Consider the following 20,313-nt stretch of genomic DNA (forward strand, 5'->3'; position numbering starts at 1 on the left):
GTTAAGGGAGAAATGAAAAAAAAAAAGTATTTAAAGATTTTTTTGGTGGCAAAATTGAAGAAGTTAATTCATGGGAAAACTTTGTTGTGTGAAATTTGCATTTAAAAGTACATTATTTGAATGTCATCCACTTGTATGGGAGGAAGAAGACATTTTAAATACTCGAAATTAGCTTTTGTCCATGAAGTCTCTGAAATTTTGCACAGTGAGTGTGACTGAAAATGGGATTTGGGAGTCAAAGAGGAGTCTTGAAATAAACATGACTTTCTCATTAAATTTATTCTAATGATAATGAGAACTAAAGTTTCTTCAGAAGTGATAAAGAGCTTCAGCTGAAAATTGCTTTTGAGTGTGCATAATATGTTTACAATGTTATGGTTAAATGGCACAACAATTGCACTAAAATCAAAGGAAAGGGAATGTATTAAAAACACTACAGATAATGGAAATTTAAATTAGAAAGATAAACAACCGAGGTTTATTATTAGTAGGTATATTTTACGATTAAACAAAAGGCGCCAGGTTAAAATGTATCTTTGAGATAAAAACTTATTTTTTTATGTTTGAAAATTTTCATAGATAAGAAAAAGTTTCGCAATTGATCAGAAACTTTAAATCCTAAAATCCACACAGCATTGAAATTAATTTAATTTAAAATCAATTTAAACTCTCTGCAGTGCTCATAATTTAAATAAATTAATCCATGTTTGCTTTTTTGAACTATAATTAAATTTTCGACAATCTACAGGGAAAATTCAAAATTCTCTCCTTTTTTTGCATTGAGAATGAGAGAGAAAAATACGAAAAACAATTAATTTTCGCAGAAATGCATGTTGATTATTCAAAAATTAATTTACACACAAGTCCAGTAAAACTGCTTGAGGGTACTTTGAGGATGTAAATTCCTCTCTGTGATGTTGGGTTGTGTTATCGAATTTCAAGTTTACTGCATCTACTTCAGCAACATGATTAATTGAATCGTGCTAAATTGGGTGAATTTCTCTCAATATTCCCAAAGTTGATTCAATTTAGGCACATTGGAGGGTTATATACGTTATATATGTATTTTCTTTAATAAGAATTGGCGCCAATGGAATTAATGTACTCGTGTAAATTTTCTCTCCTTTTCGCCGCCAAAATGGATTTGTGGTGTAAAATGGCAAAATGTACATGAAAAAGAGATATTTTACCATCGATTTGGGTGATGCATCCCACAAAATCCGCTGGGCATTCCATCACAAATTGATCCATCGACGAGCTCCTTTCGAATTCTGTGCATGAAATCGATGACTTGATGCGAGCCTCAGTTTCACGGGCACCCCGACCACGTCCTCCACTCCTGAATGGCTCTTCGGATCCATTTCCACAGATGTAGCATCGTCTTGCTGATGTCAGTGAACAAGCTGGAAATGAAAAGAATGATGACTCACTTTTCCATCGTCTCTGCTACTTCTTACAATGTGAACTCAATCAAATTGTGTATGATTTCATTTTGGAGTTTTGTGGCATTTTTTTGTAGCTCATTCCAAGTCAGACTCTGTGCAATGTTAGGAGATCAAGTATTTTCCCGGAAATTGTCTGTTTTGCAGAATTTGTACCACAAAATGACTCTTGGAAATTAATTTCTCACAACAAGCAATGACTGGATTAATTTAAATTGCTTTAATTGCCATGTAAAGTCCATGGGCAATATTTTTTCAACATAAAATGTGTTTCACAGAAATTTTTGCATAAATTTGTTAAAATTTATAAACTTTCCATTTTCACTTTAATAGTTAATTAAAATTTTTTAATTAAAGTCACTATTAGACCCTATAAAAATAAGTAATAGGGTCAATGGGACACTGTACGTACATGCACATTGCATATTCTCGCCATCTAGTGACGATTTGCACACATTGCAAATTGAACAGCATTCCTTGACCTCTGTTTGCGTCACGTAATAACTTGTATAATGAGAAAAATAATTCATTTTTTTCACTAGACGGTTAAATGTGAATGACACAGAAGATTCAGCACATCCAGAGAGTGTGAGATGGGGGCTTTTTCCTCAACACTTGACATGCCATGAAAATTCATATTTTCCGGACGGAGAAAAAAACTCGCCGCATATGCGACCAAGAGAGGTTTTTTTTTCAATGGTTGGATGGTGAAAATATCACACAGAAAGAGGCTCATTTATAATCTCTCGACAAGGATTTTTTTTTCTAAATTTTTTCACATCATTTTCACAGCTATAACTAATGAGCATGTGTCACATTCAATTGGAGATTTTATTTTAGAAAAAAATAAATTTGTGGCTAAAAGCAGGTGGGAGCTTTCTAAAATTGCAATAAATTGCACGAGAGACAGTGAACAGATGGAAAACTAATTTGTATGTGTGTGCGTGGAAAAGCTTTTAGAAATGTTTTATTTTATTTATATTTTCTAAATTGAAAATTGTCACAAAAATAAAATTTATTTGAGAAAATTGCGGAAATAGTCAGGCAAAAGGGAAATGAAATTCCATTGAATCAATCATTTTCATGACACAATCGTTGTTTTTCATTCTTTGCCGCTTTTTTGCTGTTTTTCACTCTGAGGCATTGGGAACAATTTCTTCCTTGTTTTTTCCACTTCATCCCCTTTTCGCATTTCCATCCTCCCTCTGTTTTTCTGCTTTTACGATGTGATTCATAGTTTCTCCCGCATTTATGGGCTCCACATGCAAAAGTCGCCACAATTTACGTTCTCGTTTAACTATTTGTTTCGTTTAGTAATAGTCAGTGTTTCTACATCTTTTTTTTTCCTTTGTTTTTCTTTTATTTTATCTAGTAAGATATTTATTTTATTACTTTATTTTAGAATATCGTATTGAATATTTTATGAGAGAGAGTTACCTTAAGTGATTGAAATGATTTTAAAGAGAAGATACAATATGCTAAGAATTTCAATTTTATTATTCGAATTTTTGGGGAAATTTTAACTTGAACCAAACATCTTGGCTTTTGTAAGAACTTTTTATGTTATATCTTTCAAATAAATCCGTTACGGTTTATTGGCATTTCAACCGAAAGTCCTATACTTTCTACTACACAACCCGAAAAGTTGCACAATCAGTAAATTGATTTATTTGAAAAACGTGCCAAAATATTATGCTATATACACATATAATATATGTGGAGAAAAAGACCTCCCCTTAACAAATTGAAATTGCAGAAGATAAATTGAATTGCATCATGAATAATGGAAGTGTTTATTTGGTATCCCCTATGGCAGTCAAATTGCAAACTGATTCTCCTCCCTTGCTTGAGGGACTATCCACACATCCACCCCCCTTTTTTCCACTCAACATAAAACCACCACAAATCACGGCAGTGGGAAATGAAGTTGAACTAATGTATCATATCAACAGAAATTCATCCCTCGTCTCTCGTATTTATCCCCATTTGCCTCCCGGGTGCATGGCAGAAAACACAGCAGTTGAGGATGAAAAAAATGGCCATTCTGTATGCCAAATTAAATTCACTCTCTCATCTTGTTTCATTCAGTTCACGCAGTTGTGTGGTGTAAAAAAAGAGCCCCTCTTGTATGGCATGCACTATGAGCTAAACTTTTGTCAGGAGAGAGAAAGAGGAGAAAAAAAGCTTAAAATTTCTGGCATAACCATGGGAAATTTGCATGGAACATTACACGATGAAGTGGGAGAAAATTGAGGAAATACCCACTAAAGAGAGTTTATTGCATCCATATATTTGAAGTCACTTTTCCGCCCAAAGGGGGAAAACGCTCGTTGCACAAACTCTCATACAGCATCATTAGAGACTTTTGGCGGTGAACGCGAGACACGATGGTGTTGGCTCTTTTGGCGTCCTTATTCCATTAACAATTTATTCTGTACAACTTTCTTTTTTTTCGCATAACCATACAATCTCCCAAGTTTTCGAGAGACTTCCGCTAAGAGAAACTACTCCGCTTCCAAAGAGCAAATGTAGAGACATGCCGCGACGTTATATTCTTTGGGAGGGTTGGAAAATGGATGTTGTGGGTGGCATTGACGCAGATAAAAGCCAAATCTGTACCACGCGACGATGGCATTCTCTCTCTCACCTTCTTATAAGAAAATAGTTTGGGGACTGTAGTATATAAAGGGTAGAGTTTATCCAAATAAAAGTTCAGTTGCATCCTGAACCTCTTCTCATTCGCATCTCGCAGACATATCAGTTTGGCGACGAGCGATGTGAATTTTTTTTGTGATTAAATCTGTGATTGATTTGTGTTGGGCAGTGAATGCTGTGTGGAAAACAAAGTAAAATAGAAAAACGATGTGCCCTTAATGAGAAAAGGTGTTGTCCAGTGAGCTGGAATTTCTTAAAATAATTTTTTTTATTCGCGGAAGATGGGGTGTTGTGTGCGATGCATGCGATTGAGGAGGCCGGAAGGATGTAATTCTGCATTGGGGGTAGCTGTGAGAGGTGGCGAGATCCTCCATAAAATGAAGGAATGATTTTCCGTGAGTAATTTTCAATTGCAAAGCAGTGGAAAGCATTGAGAGTAGCGTGAAGTGCATTGAAAAAAAAGTATTGGCGCGTGTGAAATATTTTATTCGCATTTTTTCCTGATCATTGGGTGACCGTTGATTTTGAGTGTAGCCATGGGAGAGAGTCTTTGTGTTTTTGGCGCAATCAAAGTTGTTCTTTGTCGCGATGATAAAGAGAGTACCGAAAGAGTTAGTGATGTGCTTCTGATTTTTTTTTGCAAGTCCAAAGGTTTTATTCTGCGTTGCGGTAGAAATTGGCTAAAAAAATTATTCCCGTATTGGCGTGAAGCTTTTGGAGGGAAGTGAAGAGTTTTGGAAGCTTAAATTATTTCGTTAGATGTACAGAGAAGATTTTATTTTCGAGAGATTGGAATATGAAAAGATACGGAACAGTGATTGTTGTAGAAAATGATTTTGTGCTAGATTTTCATAAACCATGCTGAGGACAGTGAGAGATTCGCGATGGATCGACCAAGGAGTTTTCCGATCAAGGTGGTTGATACAAAGGATGTGCAAGGCGAGAATGTGTGTAGTTTCTCGTGATTTTCTTCCGTTGAGTGAATCAACTGTGTTTTTGTGAGGAAATCGTAAATTTAGTAAAAGTATCGAGTGTTTTTGCACTGATGAGAATAATATTCGCAAGGAATCCGTGAAGGATCCTGAGACTGCGAAGTAAACGGAGTACATAGCAAAAGGATTGAAGTCGCATCTAACCGTGAAGGGAGTGTGTGATATTCATGAGAAATCCGCGAAGGATCCTGAAAGTGCGAAGCTTTTTGTAGGAAAAATTTTATAAGTGATTTTATTTATTGAAATTTGGCGTTAAAGCGTGGAGCTGAGAAGAGTGATTTTTTTCTAGACGCAGAAATGAGAATTAAAACGTAGATTTAAGAAGAATGACCTTTTTTCTGGACGCATAAATGAGAAATTGACACGGAGAGTAAAGAAAAGTGATTTTTCGGAGCTCAAAGATGACAATTGGCAATGCTCATTGTGGGAAATGCACGGAGTTATGAGTAATGTTGTCGTGAAGGTTGAAAATAGAATTTTTAGGAAGAACTTCGGTGAGAATTGGAAAGAATTTTTTCGTCTGTGTGAATCAGAATGTATAGCAATTAATTTCGTGAAGAAATTCCTAATTTTTTTTTATCAATTTGAGCGCTGAGAGAGTGCATGGAAAATTTTCTTTTCTTTTGTTTTTTTTTAAAGGGGAGAAGAATGGAAATGTTAAGAAGACGTGTGATGGGTTTGAGAAGAAAGGTGCTAAGGAGCCGAGGCAGCAACAGGATCGACTAGAGGCCAAGAAGGAGGTTTTCTATTTTAACACTCTAAGAAGTCTCTGATGGGTGATGGCGTCGGTGGTGATCCTGCCACCAGAGGCAAAGTGGCAGAGTCCGCGGAGCCGGAGATTTTACGACGCTACCCCAGAAGCTAAGAGAGGCGGCTAACAAAAAGGATTTACGTGATGACGCCTGCCAGTCGATGAAAGCGACAGAATACGTGAAAAAGTTTAAATTTAATTAATTATTTGTATTATATTTTTTTGATTATTGTTAAATCTTATACGGGGGAAAATGTAGTATATAAAGGGTAGAGTTTATCCAAATAAAAGTTCAGTTGCATCCTGAACCTCTTCTCATTCGCATCTCGCAGACATATCAGGGACTAGGTATATGTCACGAAAGCCCCATAAGTGGGTGAGAAGCCCACCCAAATGACTTTGCAAGTTTGGAAAAGCGCTAAAGACAATCTTGGGTATAAAGTTGTTGATTGCACATATAGTGTCTGTAGGAATTTTGTGAGAGAACTGCAAAATTTGAAAATCAAACTAGCAAAAATTACATTAGGAAACGAAAACCCTTTTTCCCATTTCACACTCAACGAATTTTCTTTGCACCCCTATTTGTGAATGAGGAGCTTCCGATGGGAAAGTTTTGCGCATTCAGCACACATTAACTTATCTTCTCTTTCGCTCCCTTCTATCGCGCGCACATATTTTGATAGCCCCCCATGAATTTTCCGGCCCGCCAGCCAAGTGAGAATACTATTTTGTCGTCTGGAGCCAGAGATTCGCAATCTGTGTCCCAAAAGAAAATGTTTTTATGGCAATTTTGGAGAATCAATTGCAAGTACTTGAGTAAAAACTCTTCCGGGGGTAATTCTTTTCGTAACGAATATTGTAGATTATTGATTGATTTTCTTGGATTATCTAACTTTATAATGAGACTAAATAAATTCAAAGAGACGATAGTTTGGCTACCAGGCGTCTCCAATGTCAATGTTGTTTAATTCAATGAATAAACATTATGTACTAATCTATCAAGTTTTCTTTCAAAAACTGAATCTATCATTCTTTTCAACTCATCCACATTTACATAAAAATTTATCAATTAAAAAACATAGAAAAGTCAATCATAACGCGTCCAGTTATTAAAGTTGGTATACCACAACGCGGATGGGTCAGGCTAAGCGTTGTAATTTAATTTGTGAGCAGAATTAGTAGGCAAAGTTGAAAGATATTGAGTCAGGCGACAACATATCAAAATTTAAAGGAAATCTATAACAGATGTTCGGAGATATAGCCCCTTAAAGTTAGGCAATTTTTGTTTTTGATTTTAGCGCCTCTTGTGGCCATTTTAGGAACTTGGAATGTTCTAGAGAGTTGTAGGGCTTCTTGAAACCTTTCATTTGAGCCTGAGTTGGTCAAAATCGGTCAAGCCGTTCTCGAGTTATATCGAAAAAACACTTTTTGCTTTAGGCCGCCATATTTGCTAAACGGCTTGACCGATTTTGAAGTATGAATTGTTGATGAAAACGTCTCACTGAGCTCTACAACATACTAAAATTTCAGACCTCTAGCTATAAGGGAAGTGGTTGACAGTATTCCAAAATGGCGGACGGCGGCCATCTTAGATTTTGAAAATGCAAAAATATGAAAATTTACACCCACATTTCTATAGAAAACTTCAAACCGGAAGTCTCTATCTATTACCGTTCTCGAGCTATAAGGCAAAATGGGGACCAACGGCAGGCCGGCCGGATCAAAAATTTTCCACCACCATTTTTAGAATGTGGGTTGTCTAAAACGTGCTCATACCAAGTTTGAGCCCGATCTGAGGTGGTCGGTTTTTCCGACGATTACAATACTTGGTATGCCACGATTGTGGTATACCAACTAATAGCAACACTTAATTAGTGTCCAATAAAGACATTCCAAAAGCAATTTAAGAAAATGGAGAAAACTCCCAAAATGTTCATGAATTAATGCTCTATGTACGATGGGAACATTAAAGACACCTGCACGTGTTAATTTAGTGTGAGGCAGAGATAAAAATTATGCGCCAGATGCAATTTTTCAATGGTCAAAAGTTTTAAGCATTTTTCACCATCTCCCCTATAAAATTTCAAATATTCAACATAATGAACACATTTTCGAGGATAATGTAGATTAAAAAAAATTCCCCATGGAAAGGAAAGGTGTGACAAACATAGATGTAGGTATATATAGTGAGTTCATGAGGAGAAAGGAGCTGTATGCAAAGTTTTGGATGGAAGAAAGGTCATTAGCCAGGCAATTGAGATAGAGAAAACAACGTTGTTTTTTAATGTTTCAGTTCTTTGCCACATTTTCCCCCACATTTATACGACAGCACGATTAAAATTAGATTACGTAGCTAATTAAATAAACACGCTGGTAAAGAGAGAAAATCTGTGTGTATGTGTAATACCACCCTCGAATTCTCATTCAGACTACGGTGCGTGCGTGCATTTGAAACTCAATCAAAATGATTTGGGTAAAAAAGTAACACAGTTTTGAAATGTGCAGCGCCTTTTGTAAACATGTCCCGAAAAGCATAAATGCATCGCAAATGAAATGTATAACTCTAAATTTGTGTTTAGAACATGTCTGTGCGGCAATAGTATAAACAGAAGGAGATAAAATAGAGAGAAAGAGCGAAAATTCCAAAGGAGAAAACATACAAATTTTCATTGAGTTTACCACGAAAATTTTCATTTATAAATGCACCAACTCTAACCATGATGCAATTTTCCTGAATTTATATGAAGCTTTTTCCTACTTAATGACATTTTACATTAACTTTCCCAAGTAATCCAATACACTAAATTCATCATTTATTCAACCACTAATGGTGGAACATTGCAAGCGAACACACATAACTCTCTCACAGCTCCCCCATATGCAAAAGTCATTCTATGCCAGCCAACATAACATCTTTCCCAAAAACTAATTTGCCACTCTAGAGAGAAGAAAACTTTAAATGCACCAGCACGAATCTTTTGCCTTTTCCAAATTGTCTCGTACATAAGACAACGCCGCCAATGGCATAGAGTGCAGGGGAGAGAGAGAGGAGAAATCTGCATGTTAATTTAGCAATGAAAAAGCAAAACTAATAGAGGTACGGAATGCGACAACGCGTCAAGAATTCTCGCTACATTCAGCATTTTAGAAGAATACTAATTGCAAATGAAATTCCATAAAAATCAAAAAAAGATGATCCTGGGAAAAAAAAGTTTATTGGATGGAGGTTGAGAAAATTGCATTCTCTGCATTCTAAAAATCTTCTCGTGCAGCACATGACTTCTGTAAGAGCCAATAGCTAAAGGGTATAAGGAGAGGTCACATGTGACGGGGATCGATTGCATGCCACTGTAAGAGAAAATATAGGAAAAGTCCATTGGGAGGAAAAGCGTGTGTACGAAAAAATGCACAATGCAATTAGAAAATTCCACGTCAGTGACTTCCTTTTTTTGCTGTGGGTCCCCTTTGGTAATAAAAATGGAGCAGAGTCCTCGGGAGTTCATTCCCTTTTTTTGTGTTCTTTTCCACAATTTGCTCCAAGGGGATCATTACTGTGGGTATCACAATGAGAGATGATGCTTGGTCACATCTTGCAATTTTTATGCTTCATTGACTTGTGGAAAAATAGATGTGGGTATACATAAGTTTGCTTTAAAAATTATATGAGAGACAGAGAGTCAATAATTTGGCATTCAGAAAAAAGTTATTCCTATCGAGAAGAAGGAAACTTTAACAGCTTCAGCTTTTTGAATAAATTACTTGAATAGAAAATATGGTTGAAAAAACAATCTTGAAAATAGTTCTATTTTATGCTAAATTACAGAAATTTATCTAAACTCCTATTTGATCCCGAACTTCTGAACCTTCTTGAGGTTTAACTCTTTCATCTGAGAGCAGCATAATTTATTAAAGTTTATCCTTTGCACAATGTAAAAGGATTAAAACTTTGATCGTTAAAAAATCATCACATAAAAATGAATTTTCTCAAATCAAGTTTATTAAAAAGAAACTTTAAGAAAACTCTAAATGTGATTGCCTTTCATCTCTTGGGCATTTCTCATGTGGATTATGAGAGCGTATTTTAATTATATATTTGTGTTATATATTTATTATAATGTGGAATCATCTTCACCGTGTAACCGGATTATTTGAATTTTATCATCAGCCGCTGTGACATTCAATTATTTTTTTCTCTCTCCCTATTTAGCATTTTATAATGGATCTTTTTCAACCCTTTCGGCATATTTTCCCATTTTGATTATTATCAGTTTTTTATGTCAATATGAGTTTACGTGTGCTGAGATCTTAATTTTCACACCAATCGATGTTCAAAGTGCGGCGGCTGAAAAAAACCCATGAGTAGATATCTTCATTTTTTTTTGTTATTGAAGATTTCAGCACACGTTTTGTGGATGGAATAGAGTAATTAAATTTATATTAGAGATACTTTAATAGATTTTTTTGTTGTTGTTGATCTATTCATTTTTCACGCAACTCTATTAAGAGTTTGGCTTCGTTATGAAATTTTACAACAAATGTGTGCTATGAGTGTTTGGATATTTGCTCATACACAATTCATGATCATCTCAAGCATCTCGCTGGGTGATTTTGATGATGGGTGTTTTATTTAATAAACTGCTCAATTCTCAATATTATGGGAAATATTTATTAGATACGAGTTTCCCATTGACAGCGACATGATTCAAATTCGAGATCGAATTCAGCTTACAAGATTGAATCTTTGGAAAAACATCCTCATAAATGTCATGTTTTCTTGTACACCAAGTTGTGTTGCAACTCGATCGTATTGCTTCTTTTGTAATCGCACACGCATTTCAGGTGGGAAATTAATACTTTTTATTGGTGTTAAGGGACCCCTTAGGCAAGAGATATTCTTCGCCCACTTTTTTTTCTTTCTTTTTCTTGTACTGTTGCCTCCACGTCTTTGGAAGCAAAATGAGGATCAGATACTGAGACAGAGAGAGAAAAGGGCGTTGTGAGACTTGACGACACCGTGTCAATTGGTGAAACAGTTTGAAATCACTCTTTATTAATTACAGTGCTCATTTGAGCTTATTGATGATTGTCGCCACACGAACTCCATGCTGATTGACGACATAAATTATGGGGATTGTGTGAAATTGGCGCAATTAAGATGTCTTTTCTATTCGCCGGTGGATGAACCTTTCGCCACAATTGCAGTAATAATGTGCATGCGGTAATGAAAATTGATACATGTCACTGCACATTGTTAACCACCAGAGTTGATCAGGATTTGTGGTTTTTGGAAATTCTGCATTTTGATTTGTTAATTAATATAAAATTGGTTTTATGCACTAATTTTCCTAGAAAGTAAGACTTTGATTTTCAAGATTATCTTTTAAGGAATATTTACGATAGAATAATTTTTGAAATTCATTTATATGTGTGTTAGGTTTTGTTGATTATTTTTGGCAAAATCTCAAAGTTCTCTAATATAATTTTCATTGCAAATTTTTATTAATTCACTTCAGTCAGAGGAAATTTCATCACAACCTGTTGCACTACAAGAGAATTTATTGAATTTAAAAACAAAACTTTGTTTAAAAGCTTAACACAATTTTTCATTGCAACACATTTGAGAGGTCTGCAATCTTTAATCGCTGCAACTCTGGCATTAAATGGGTACTAAAGCGAGGGAGATAAATTGATTTGTCAATTGAGCATTTATTGTTCCGCATCAGCATCTTCTCTGTGAGATCTCAAGACGCAATGGCAGTGTTGTGTGTGATCGATGGTAAAGTAGTGACCTCGTGAACTTTTTGCCAATGAATACAAGCTGTGTGTTTACCTTCTTCGTCCCTAACTTTGTGTATTTTATAGCTACTCATTGTGGAGGCATTTCAAGAGATTTTTTTTCACAAATCTTGAGGATTTTTTTGCCGCGCTTTTTGCCCTGCATTCTTCACGCCCAGAGGCCCTTTCGTATAACCTTATTTGACTTTGATGAAAATCATTACCTAACGTGGAGCTTTGTGGATTTTTGCGTGTGAGAAATGGAAGTGAAAAAAAGCTTCGTTTCTTTACACGCGTTTGAGTACATTAGTTGGGAAAATTTACGATGACGATGAAGAAGCAGAAAAAAAGAACGACAGAAATTTATTAATTAATCATCTGTGGTGGTTATTTTCCTGACTCAATACTTGTATGTGGGCTTTTTCCCGTATTTTCCAAGGATATTTTTTGGCCAATTTCACGGACTGTGCGTTTAGGAAAATTCACCATTCTCTCCCGGATCGAATAGCAAAATTTGTAATTTCATGCTTTTTAGCTTTTTACTGCGCGCTCTCTTTTCACCTCTTGTGCATCGCACTTTTGTTCTCTTGTGCATGTTGGTTTTATTTATTGTTCCATTTATTGTGTGTGTTCTCATGTGCTAAACTGGATGCAGAGCAAAATTGCATGGAGTTTTCATTAAGCAAGACATTTCGAGTGCTGAGAAGTGTTTGGCTTTTGCTCGTTTCATGGGCCGGAAGATGGGAGGAAGTGTTCATATGGCGATGGTTAAATTTTAGCTTTTTCACTTACATATAATATACCTCCCATTCACGGTCATGGATATTGCAAATTTCATGCAAATTTGCCAAGGAGGCATCCTACACTCGAATGTCCTATACTCCGGTGCGCGCGATGTACCGAGTTTGCACGTTGTTTCTTATCAGAGCATAAAAAAGAGCAAGAAATATTTTCGATAACTTTTCCCCTTCAAGTTGTCTGAATGAAGAACTTGCTCGCATTTTGGTCTTCATATGCAGAAGAGAACGCAAAGTAATAGACAAAATACCTCATAAAGGCATTATTTTCTCATGTGGTTGGGAATGAAGTTGGAAAATGAGGTCTTGGCGGTGTGTGTTTTCTGCTGGCGAAAGAAGAGCTTTTGCATCATAAATTGCACATAATGTAATATGCTCTTCGCTCGAGGGTGGAGGAAGAATGTTCCATATGTGTGTGGTTTGTACGTACACTTGGTTGGAAAAAGGAGGAAAACAATGCGGGTGAAACACGGAAGAATAAGGAGTTTTCCATTGTATAAAATTTCACTGAATATTTTATTTATTTTTCCTTTAAAATTTTCATCAAATAAACAAGATACTTGCTTTTGCGTTTTATAAAATACTTTTCATGAGTTAAGTTAAATTGCTCGTTTTTCTGTTAAGAAGATGAAAGTGAAAATACGGAAAATACGTTTATATTTAAATCAATTTTCCACTTTTTCGGACAGATCTCTCGTCTATTTAATAAGTTTGAAAAGTTAAAGTTTCTGCTTTAATCATCCTATGGAGGCGCCTGGTAGTTACATAACGTTTTTAGCTTTTTTTTAGTTTTTTGAAAATTTCTAAGTTTAGTCGTTAAATAACCTGGCAGTGACTTTAGTGTGCTTGTTGGGCACACTTTTATCTCCCCAGAATTATCTACAAAACATAAAAATTATTTTAGTGTTCTCAATTAACAAATGCATTTCTGCTCTGCTTCTTGACAATTTTGCAGTGGAAATTTAGCAAATAAAGCGTGTTATTTCGATAGGAATCATATTAATCGTGACGACTATTAACAATTTCTTTCGATTGAGATATCACAGAGAGAACACACGAGCACGAGTAATTGCAATTGCAATGGATTGGAAATGAAATGGACATATAGAACACAAAGTCGATTGGGAAGGAGATTAATCAACTAAGGAGTGTTCCGTGCCCTCAAAGATTAACTTTTAAGAGCTCCGTGGCGCACAGTTGTGTGTAACATATCAATTTGTGTGTTCCTTTTTGTATCGCTCCACGCGGAGGAGCTATTAAATATTTTGTACATGATTGATTAGGAGTATCTCGAAGAAGCACAAAAAGAGCTATAAAGTGCCACGGTTTTTCTACATCTTAAAGTAGAAAAAAAATTTGGGAGCATTTTGGTAGCAGTGAGAAATGTACTATCCGTTGCTCATTAAGATAGTGTCCCAAAAAAGTTGGACAGAGAATAAATTCTTTTACCTGGAAGAACTGAATTAAATGACTTATAAAATTCTTTTTTTTTCAACCAGAAGTAGTGGACGAGAATTTGGGGAGAAAAAAACGATGAGATGCAGGAAATTTTTTGGAGAAAAATTAAATGAAGCACCTTCACCTGAAAAATGCGATATTTGAATGTGAATGGGTAGAAGTTAAACCTGTTTCAAAATCATTCTCGTATATACAACTGAACCATTCAGTAACATAATGCTCACGCAGGCTAAAAAGAATGGAAAGAGCATGAATTTTTTTTCACGTTGAGCGCCTCTCATCTTTTCGGCAGTTGTTGATTGTTAAATGAATATCCACGGAGAGAAATGAAATTGATGATGGAAATGGAACCAACTGCAGTTGGGAAAAAAATCCACGCAGTGATTCAACAGCTAAATACCGTGTAAAAGAAGTTGACTTACAAAATGATCCTTGTTTGCTTAAGAGGCAATCAAAAATGGATTCAACACAGATGTGCCTGACAATTTCCACTTGAAAAGAATTTATTTATTTTCAATTTCTCTCATTTAGTCGCTTCTTTTGCGCGCATACTTGTCTCCATCGTACCACCCTCTTTTTGGGTGCCCATGAAAGCATCCCATGAGGGTCATGATGCAGATGTTGCATCGGGATGTTTGTTTGAGACAAACAATTGAACTCTTTTTATCCCCATTGGAGGCAATAAAGAGAAATTTTTCGGGCGCACTGTTTATTTAGTTTAGTTCAATTTCATTTGCTTTTACGTTATTTGGATTTTTATATCAATCCCCGTGTTGAGTATTTGTTGTTCTTCAGCTGAATGCTTTTTTTGGTGTTGTTGTTGTAGTAGGTAAATGAGCATCACACCGTTGGCACCAAAATAGATATACAAAAAAGCATAAAGTACCTTGGTGTCCTCATTATAGTTGGAAATTTAAATAAATTTCTTCATATTAAATTTGTTTTTGATTACAAATTAATATTTTAGAAATCTTATTTATAGTTTAAAATTTTAAAATAAATATATGGTTATAAATGGACTTTAATTTGTGAGAATTTGGCTAAATATTTTATTAGACAGTGATTAAACGACCGTTTTGATATTCATTAAAAAAATTAGCCCTTGATGAAGGCTTACACGTAGTTAAACGTCTTAAGAAATCTGTTTTGTAACGTAAAAACTGTGTAATTTAATGACTTTATATTTCTTTACACTATGCGCTAAATATAGTCGTTATTTTATGACATAGCAAGTAAAACTTTCTTTTTATTTTTATTCCCAAAATACCCTTTAGGTTTTTTTTCTCTCACAGCTAACACTCGATTTCCGTTTCCCCATCCAAACGTCTTGCAATTTAATTACCCGCACTGAAAGTCGTGTAAACTGGTGAGATGCCACGATAATAGGGCGTGAGTCTTAATTAAAAAGTAATCTTTTGGTAGCCATTTAGTGCGATTCAACAATGATTAAATAACAATTTCGTGGTCAATTTAATTTTAACGATAACATAGCAGTACACAGAGCTTTTTGGGGAAGAGTTGTGTGATTGAAGATGCCGGCATTTTCCTCTTTTCACTTGGTATGTGTGTGTGTGTTGTTGTTTATATCTCATATTCCCACGAGTAGACACATAAAATACGAAGGAAGAGAGATATGTTGGAGGAAACCAACGATACTTTTCCCTTAAGATAATTTGTCAAACAAACCTCGGGTAATTTATTAGGTGCAATTAACATCACAATTGACTGCCATTGCGCTCCTCACATTACAAGATCATCCAACGTGATTTTGGGGGGGTTTTATTTTGAGGCAGTCGCATGTGTTTATTTAATTTGTGCCTAACCTTTTCTACAGTCTATAAATAATTTTGTACGTATTTTTAGGCATCAAATATGCATGAATAAATCGTCCCATTGATATGACTCTGACACATGGAACAATGGGCTTGGTGGAGATTTCTCAGCAATTCCACCTCCTCACGAACATCCCATTTCTATTCAAAAAATCAATGGGGAATTGTGTTTCAGGTGAAAAACTGCCTCTCTCAACATTAATTTATTTGAAAGAGACATTTTTTTTTGTCAAATATTTAAAATCAAATTAATTTTGTTAAAGAAGTCAAGTAAATTAAATTATGGAATGTATGTTTTTTTGTTTGTAATTACTCGCGGGCTAAATATAAAATAAATTTCAACAACATTCGCAACATAATGTATGCATAAAAAAATCCTCTGTGCAATTTCAGCTGCGTTCAAAATTGTATTACTGAGATTTATCCCAAACGATAAGCTTTTCAGCTTTCATTTAAAAATTTTATTTAATTTGGTGGATTAAAAACTAAAATTGATACTGTGCGTTTTACACACAAAAAACCCCACATGGAACGGGCAAAAGTTATTTAATTTGCGTAAAAGCCCGCAGCATTTATCATCACTTTGCACATTAAAAATAAATGATACAAAAATCCCCTTTTTGTTGGACCCTCCCAAAAAAAAGCTCCCATGAAGTCAATTTTGCGCTCACTCATTCCACACCACTTCTCATTCCACTTGTATTAGCGACCAATTTATTCCTGACCACAGACACTGATTCTTCTCTTTTGTGGCTTTTCGAGGGTATTTCCAAACAATCGAATTGGTGGGTGGTATTCAATAAAACTTGTGAATAATGCATTGTTTGATTTCCCATCACCCCTATTGTGCTCACAAATCATTTTCAATTCCTCCAAAAAAAAAGAAAGCATTTAGAGAGGGAGCAAAAGACTTTGATGGAAAATGTAGAAAAGCTTTTACATAAAAATTCTTCATTTTCTATTTATGATTTTTTAAATGATTTTTTGCTATAAAGTACTTTCAAAGGGGGTGAATAGGGTCGAACAGGTAAATAAGCTCTCTTTAGGAGGTCAAGACGAATCTTTTCATCAAATATTCAGTTGAGACGATAGGGAAGAAGTACTTTCTTTCGCAGTTTTTTTAGCTCTTAAATCGTGGCTTTTTAATTAAAAGAAATTCTCTCCATTTCATCAAGGTCGAATAAATACCAACATTCCAAGGTCGTAAATTTTTCTTTAAACACGAAAGAAAAAAACAGAAGTTCCTCTTCAATCAAACCGAAAGGTCAAGTTCTTGCAATTAAACTATGACTTTGGAACGCGATATTCCGCCAAAAAAAGAGGTAAAAATCTACAAATGAAAAGCACAGAAAAAGCTCATAAAGAAAGCTATGACTCTATAAAGTAATAAAAATGCACGAAACCGCTAGGTGTGGGATCAACAAAAAAAAACCTTTGAGAATGAATGTGTTTTCTTGGCATTCAATGAAATCCAATTACATCATAAATAAATCTCAATTGAAGAACGCGACAGTGTCACACCATTAATGATGGCACATTACAATCAAATTGTCAAATGAATTTGATGAAGAAGGCACTAAACAACAAATTACTCTCCATTAGATGGTGGAACACGTTTGATATTATTTGTCTCCCATAGCCCGGGCAATTGTGGACGGAAAATTCTTTTAATATGCTAAATTTTGGTGAAAACATCGTCGAAAGTCTTATTAATACAAATGAGCGATCAAATTAGACCCGCAACATGCCGACCAAGCTTCAGAAGAAATATATAGTTTTGGGCCCTTGTCCACCGATAGGTCGTTCGCATTTCAAAAGGTCTCTTTTGCATAAATAAAATCCAATATGTTCCCATTTTTACATAATCCTATAAATTACGTTGCACTAAATTAACCAAATATTTGGTATTATATTATTGCCAATATTGACCTAATCATCGGATTACAGATCATAAATTTTAGATTGCCATCTCGATAATCACGTGAGGAGAGGTTTACATTGCATTTTTATGCGATAATTCAATTAACACAAAAAGTGAAAACGATATCTTTTTAATTAAACATAATAACACCCCGCGAGAGGCCAATTCGGCCTTAAAGGAGTTTTTTTCTTAACCCATCGACATAATTATAGGGGTCTTTGGCAGATTAAGTGGATATAATGCGATTTGGGCACAGAGGCATAGGGTCAAGTCTCATCCAATTTCTTTTCTTCCCAAAAGTTCTCTTCTTCACGATTAATAGCAATTCGAGATAACTCACTTAAGATAAATGATTTATTAATCAGCATTGCTCAGTTTTCCTCAACTTATTTGGCCCGTCGATTGAATTAAACGAGGCATTCCTTTAACGATTTATGCTCTTCTCCGCATTAATGCATTTTGATAAATCGCATCGACTTGCGATAACTTCTGTTCGTCGTCTCAAGAGAAATTTTCCCCGCTACTCCTCCCATTTATATATTCGTAAAGCCAATGTAAAGTTTATGTGGTTTTTTTTTATTTTTCAAATCTCACGTGCGTTTATATTACGAATAAATTAATTAAAGTGCATTTCCTCCATTTCCCCCCATTTGTGCTGTTTATGCTATCGATTCGTAATAAAAGAGGGAATTAACTTTGAGAGATTAGAGGTGATGAAAAAAGTTGTTAAAGCTCTTGAGAAATGTTTATTTTTTAGATTTCATTTAATTTCTCAACCAATAATAGAGTTATTAATATATTTTGCCATTGGGGAAAAAGTTATGTGCAATCTCTTGAGAAAATTTGCATATTGTCGCATTAAAAATGGCAAGTGGATGGAGTTGTTTTAATGTAAAAGATAAGAGTAAACGAAACACAGAAAAAATCATAGTGCTTTAAAAATGTTATAGTTAAATGACGCACATTTTAATTTATGTTGCTGTACACAGCTAGCAGATGGCACTGCTACAATTGCAATGATGGTAGTTTATTTTCGCGCCATATTTTATTGATAAAACAATATTATGTTTATTGAATTCAAATCGATCCTAAAGAGGCCAAATAACCACATTACCCTGCGGTTTGAAATATGCAGGAAATATATAGGTTGACGTGCATTATAAAAGCATTCAATTGCATTTAAATGCAACTTGCGCACTTTCCCATAATGCACATGAGGGTTAATGGAAATAAAACAGAAACGATGTTATATACAGCATGTAAAGATTAATTTTTGGGTGAATCATCCCCATCACAAAACTTTGGCTCCAACGTGAGACATTTTTGGGGCCTCAATTGCTCACAAACAGAGTGGAGTAGTGTTGTCTAACAACGCAGCTCCCGGACAGTGTCACTTCGGGCAACAAGCACTTCATGTTCCCTGTCAACTTGAGACTTTCACAACTAAATGACAAAATTCGTGATTAATTTTGGCATAATTGTGAATTTAAGTGAAAAATTATCTCAAAAGTTGAAGATTGCCTCAAAGTACCCTTCAAGATGAGAAGCATCTCCCCGAAAGCAAATGACGGTTAGCGGAGGAACAGTTATTAAGTTTCATTTTAAACTTTGCGTCCTTAAATTATATCTCGTGCAGTTTCCAAGTTTAATTCGATAATTGTGCTAAATTGCAAGAGACGGCCGCCGTTTTTTGGGAGAGAAAGAGGAAGTCCCAAAATGGTCAGAGATAGGTGAATCTCCATGGGGATTTAATTGTTGTTGAAAAATCATCTTTTCTGACATTTTATTAATGGACCAAACTAACTGGTCTTCCTAATTTAATTCCATCTGGCACGCTTCACGAAACCAATTTCGTTTGCCATTTTCCATCACACTGCGAATTTCAATCGAACATCTCTGATCAGTCGAATCATCATTAATTTCTCAAGATGTTTGAGAGGGAAAGAAATAAGGAGTTGCTGAAATGGGAGATTAACAAAAAATTTGCTATTTAGTAAATTCGTGGAACTTCTTATCTTGCACATGGTTGAAAAATTTTAATGCATTCTGTCATCTTTTGCAGAAAATTTATATAAATTGACGAACAGAAGGTCGAGGTATCAGAATATTTTATTTTTGTGTGAAATACTCGTTTTTAGCACATCCTGTAGCGCAGTATTTTTCACCGTGAATTAATAAATGACAAAAGCATATCGTGGCGTCAAATAATCTGCCTGAAGCAGCATCAAAATCCACAAAATTCGTGGTACTGGTAGAAATGAAATAATTATTTCATTAAAGAAAATAAATTACAAACTGAATAAATAATTTTCATTCATGAATTCAAGAATAAGTACAGAGCCCTCTAGTGTTGATTTTATAAGGAACCCACGCCATCTCTACAACATTTCAAAATCCTCATTTCAGCAATGTTTTTGCAAAGTGAAATAAATCCCTGTGTTGTGCTTTAAATCAAAAAGGAAATTAGACAACCGGAAAATTACTTTTCCTACTCACAAGATAACACTCTTGTTTTCCCTCGACACAGTACGACTAAAATTGCGTGGTAATCTGTTATCTCAAACTCCTCGAGTGCTTCGGCAATCGAATTGTGTTGCGATTTCTGTGGAAAATTGTGAATGATTCTGCCAAGTCTTAAAGGTCTCTCGCGCGGTGTTTATTTTATGAATTATTGCGCCTAATGTCGCGAG

The 20,313-nt window shown here is 35.1% G+C and overlaps 2 protein-coding genes across 3 annotated transcripts in view; one reads left to right on the top strand and one right to left on the bottom strand.

Moving 5' to 3' along the window:
* Window positions 1-20,313, top strand: part of LOC129787144 (coiled-coil domain-containing protein 174) — a 45,701-nt gene that overhangs the window by 6,271 nt on the left and 19,117 nt on the right. The gene's annotated exons all lie outside the window — the stretch shown is intronic.
* Window positions 1-20,313, bottom strand: part of LOC129787160 (uncharacterized) — a 36,428-nt gene that overhangs the window by 3,257 nt on the left and 12,858 nt on the right. For both annotated transcript variants that reach the window (XM_055822516.1, XM_055822515.1), the window contains exon 2: window positions 1,191-1,403. In XM_055822516.1, the coding sequence (XP_055678491.1) occupies window positions 1,191-1,403 (213 nt within the window). The remainder of the gene's footprint in view (window positions 1-1,190; window positions 1,404-20,313) is intronic.

Source organism: Lutzomyia longipalpis, chromosome 1 (genome assembly GCF_024334085.1).
Source record: "Lutzomyia longipalpis isolate SR_M1_2022 chromosome 1, ASM2433408v1".
Taxonomy (NCBI): Eukaryota; Metazoa; Arthropoda; class Insecta; order Diptera; family Psychodidae; genus Lutzomyia; species Lutzomyia longipalpis.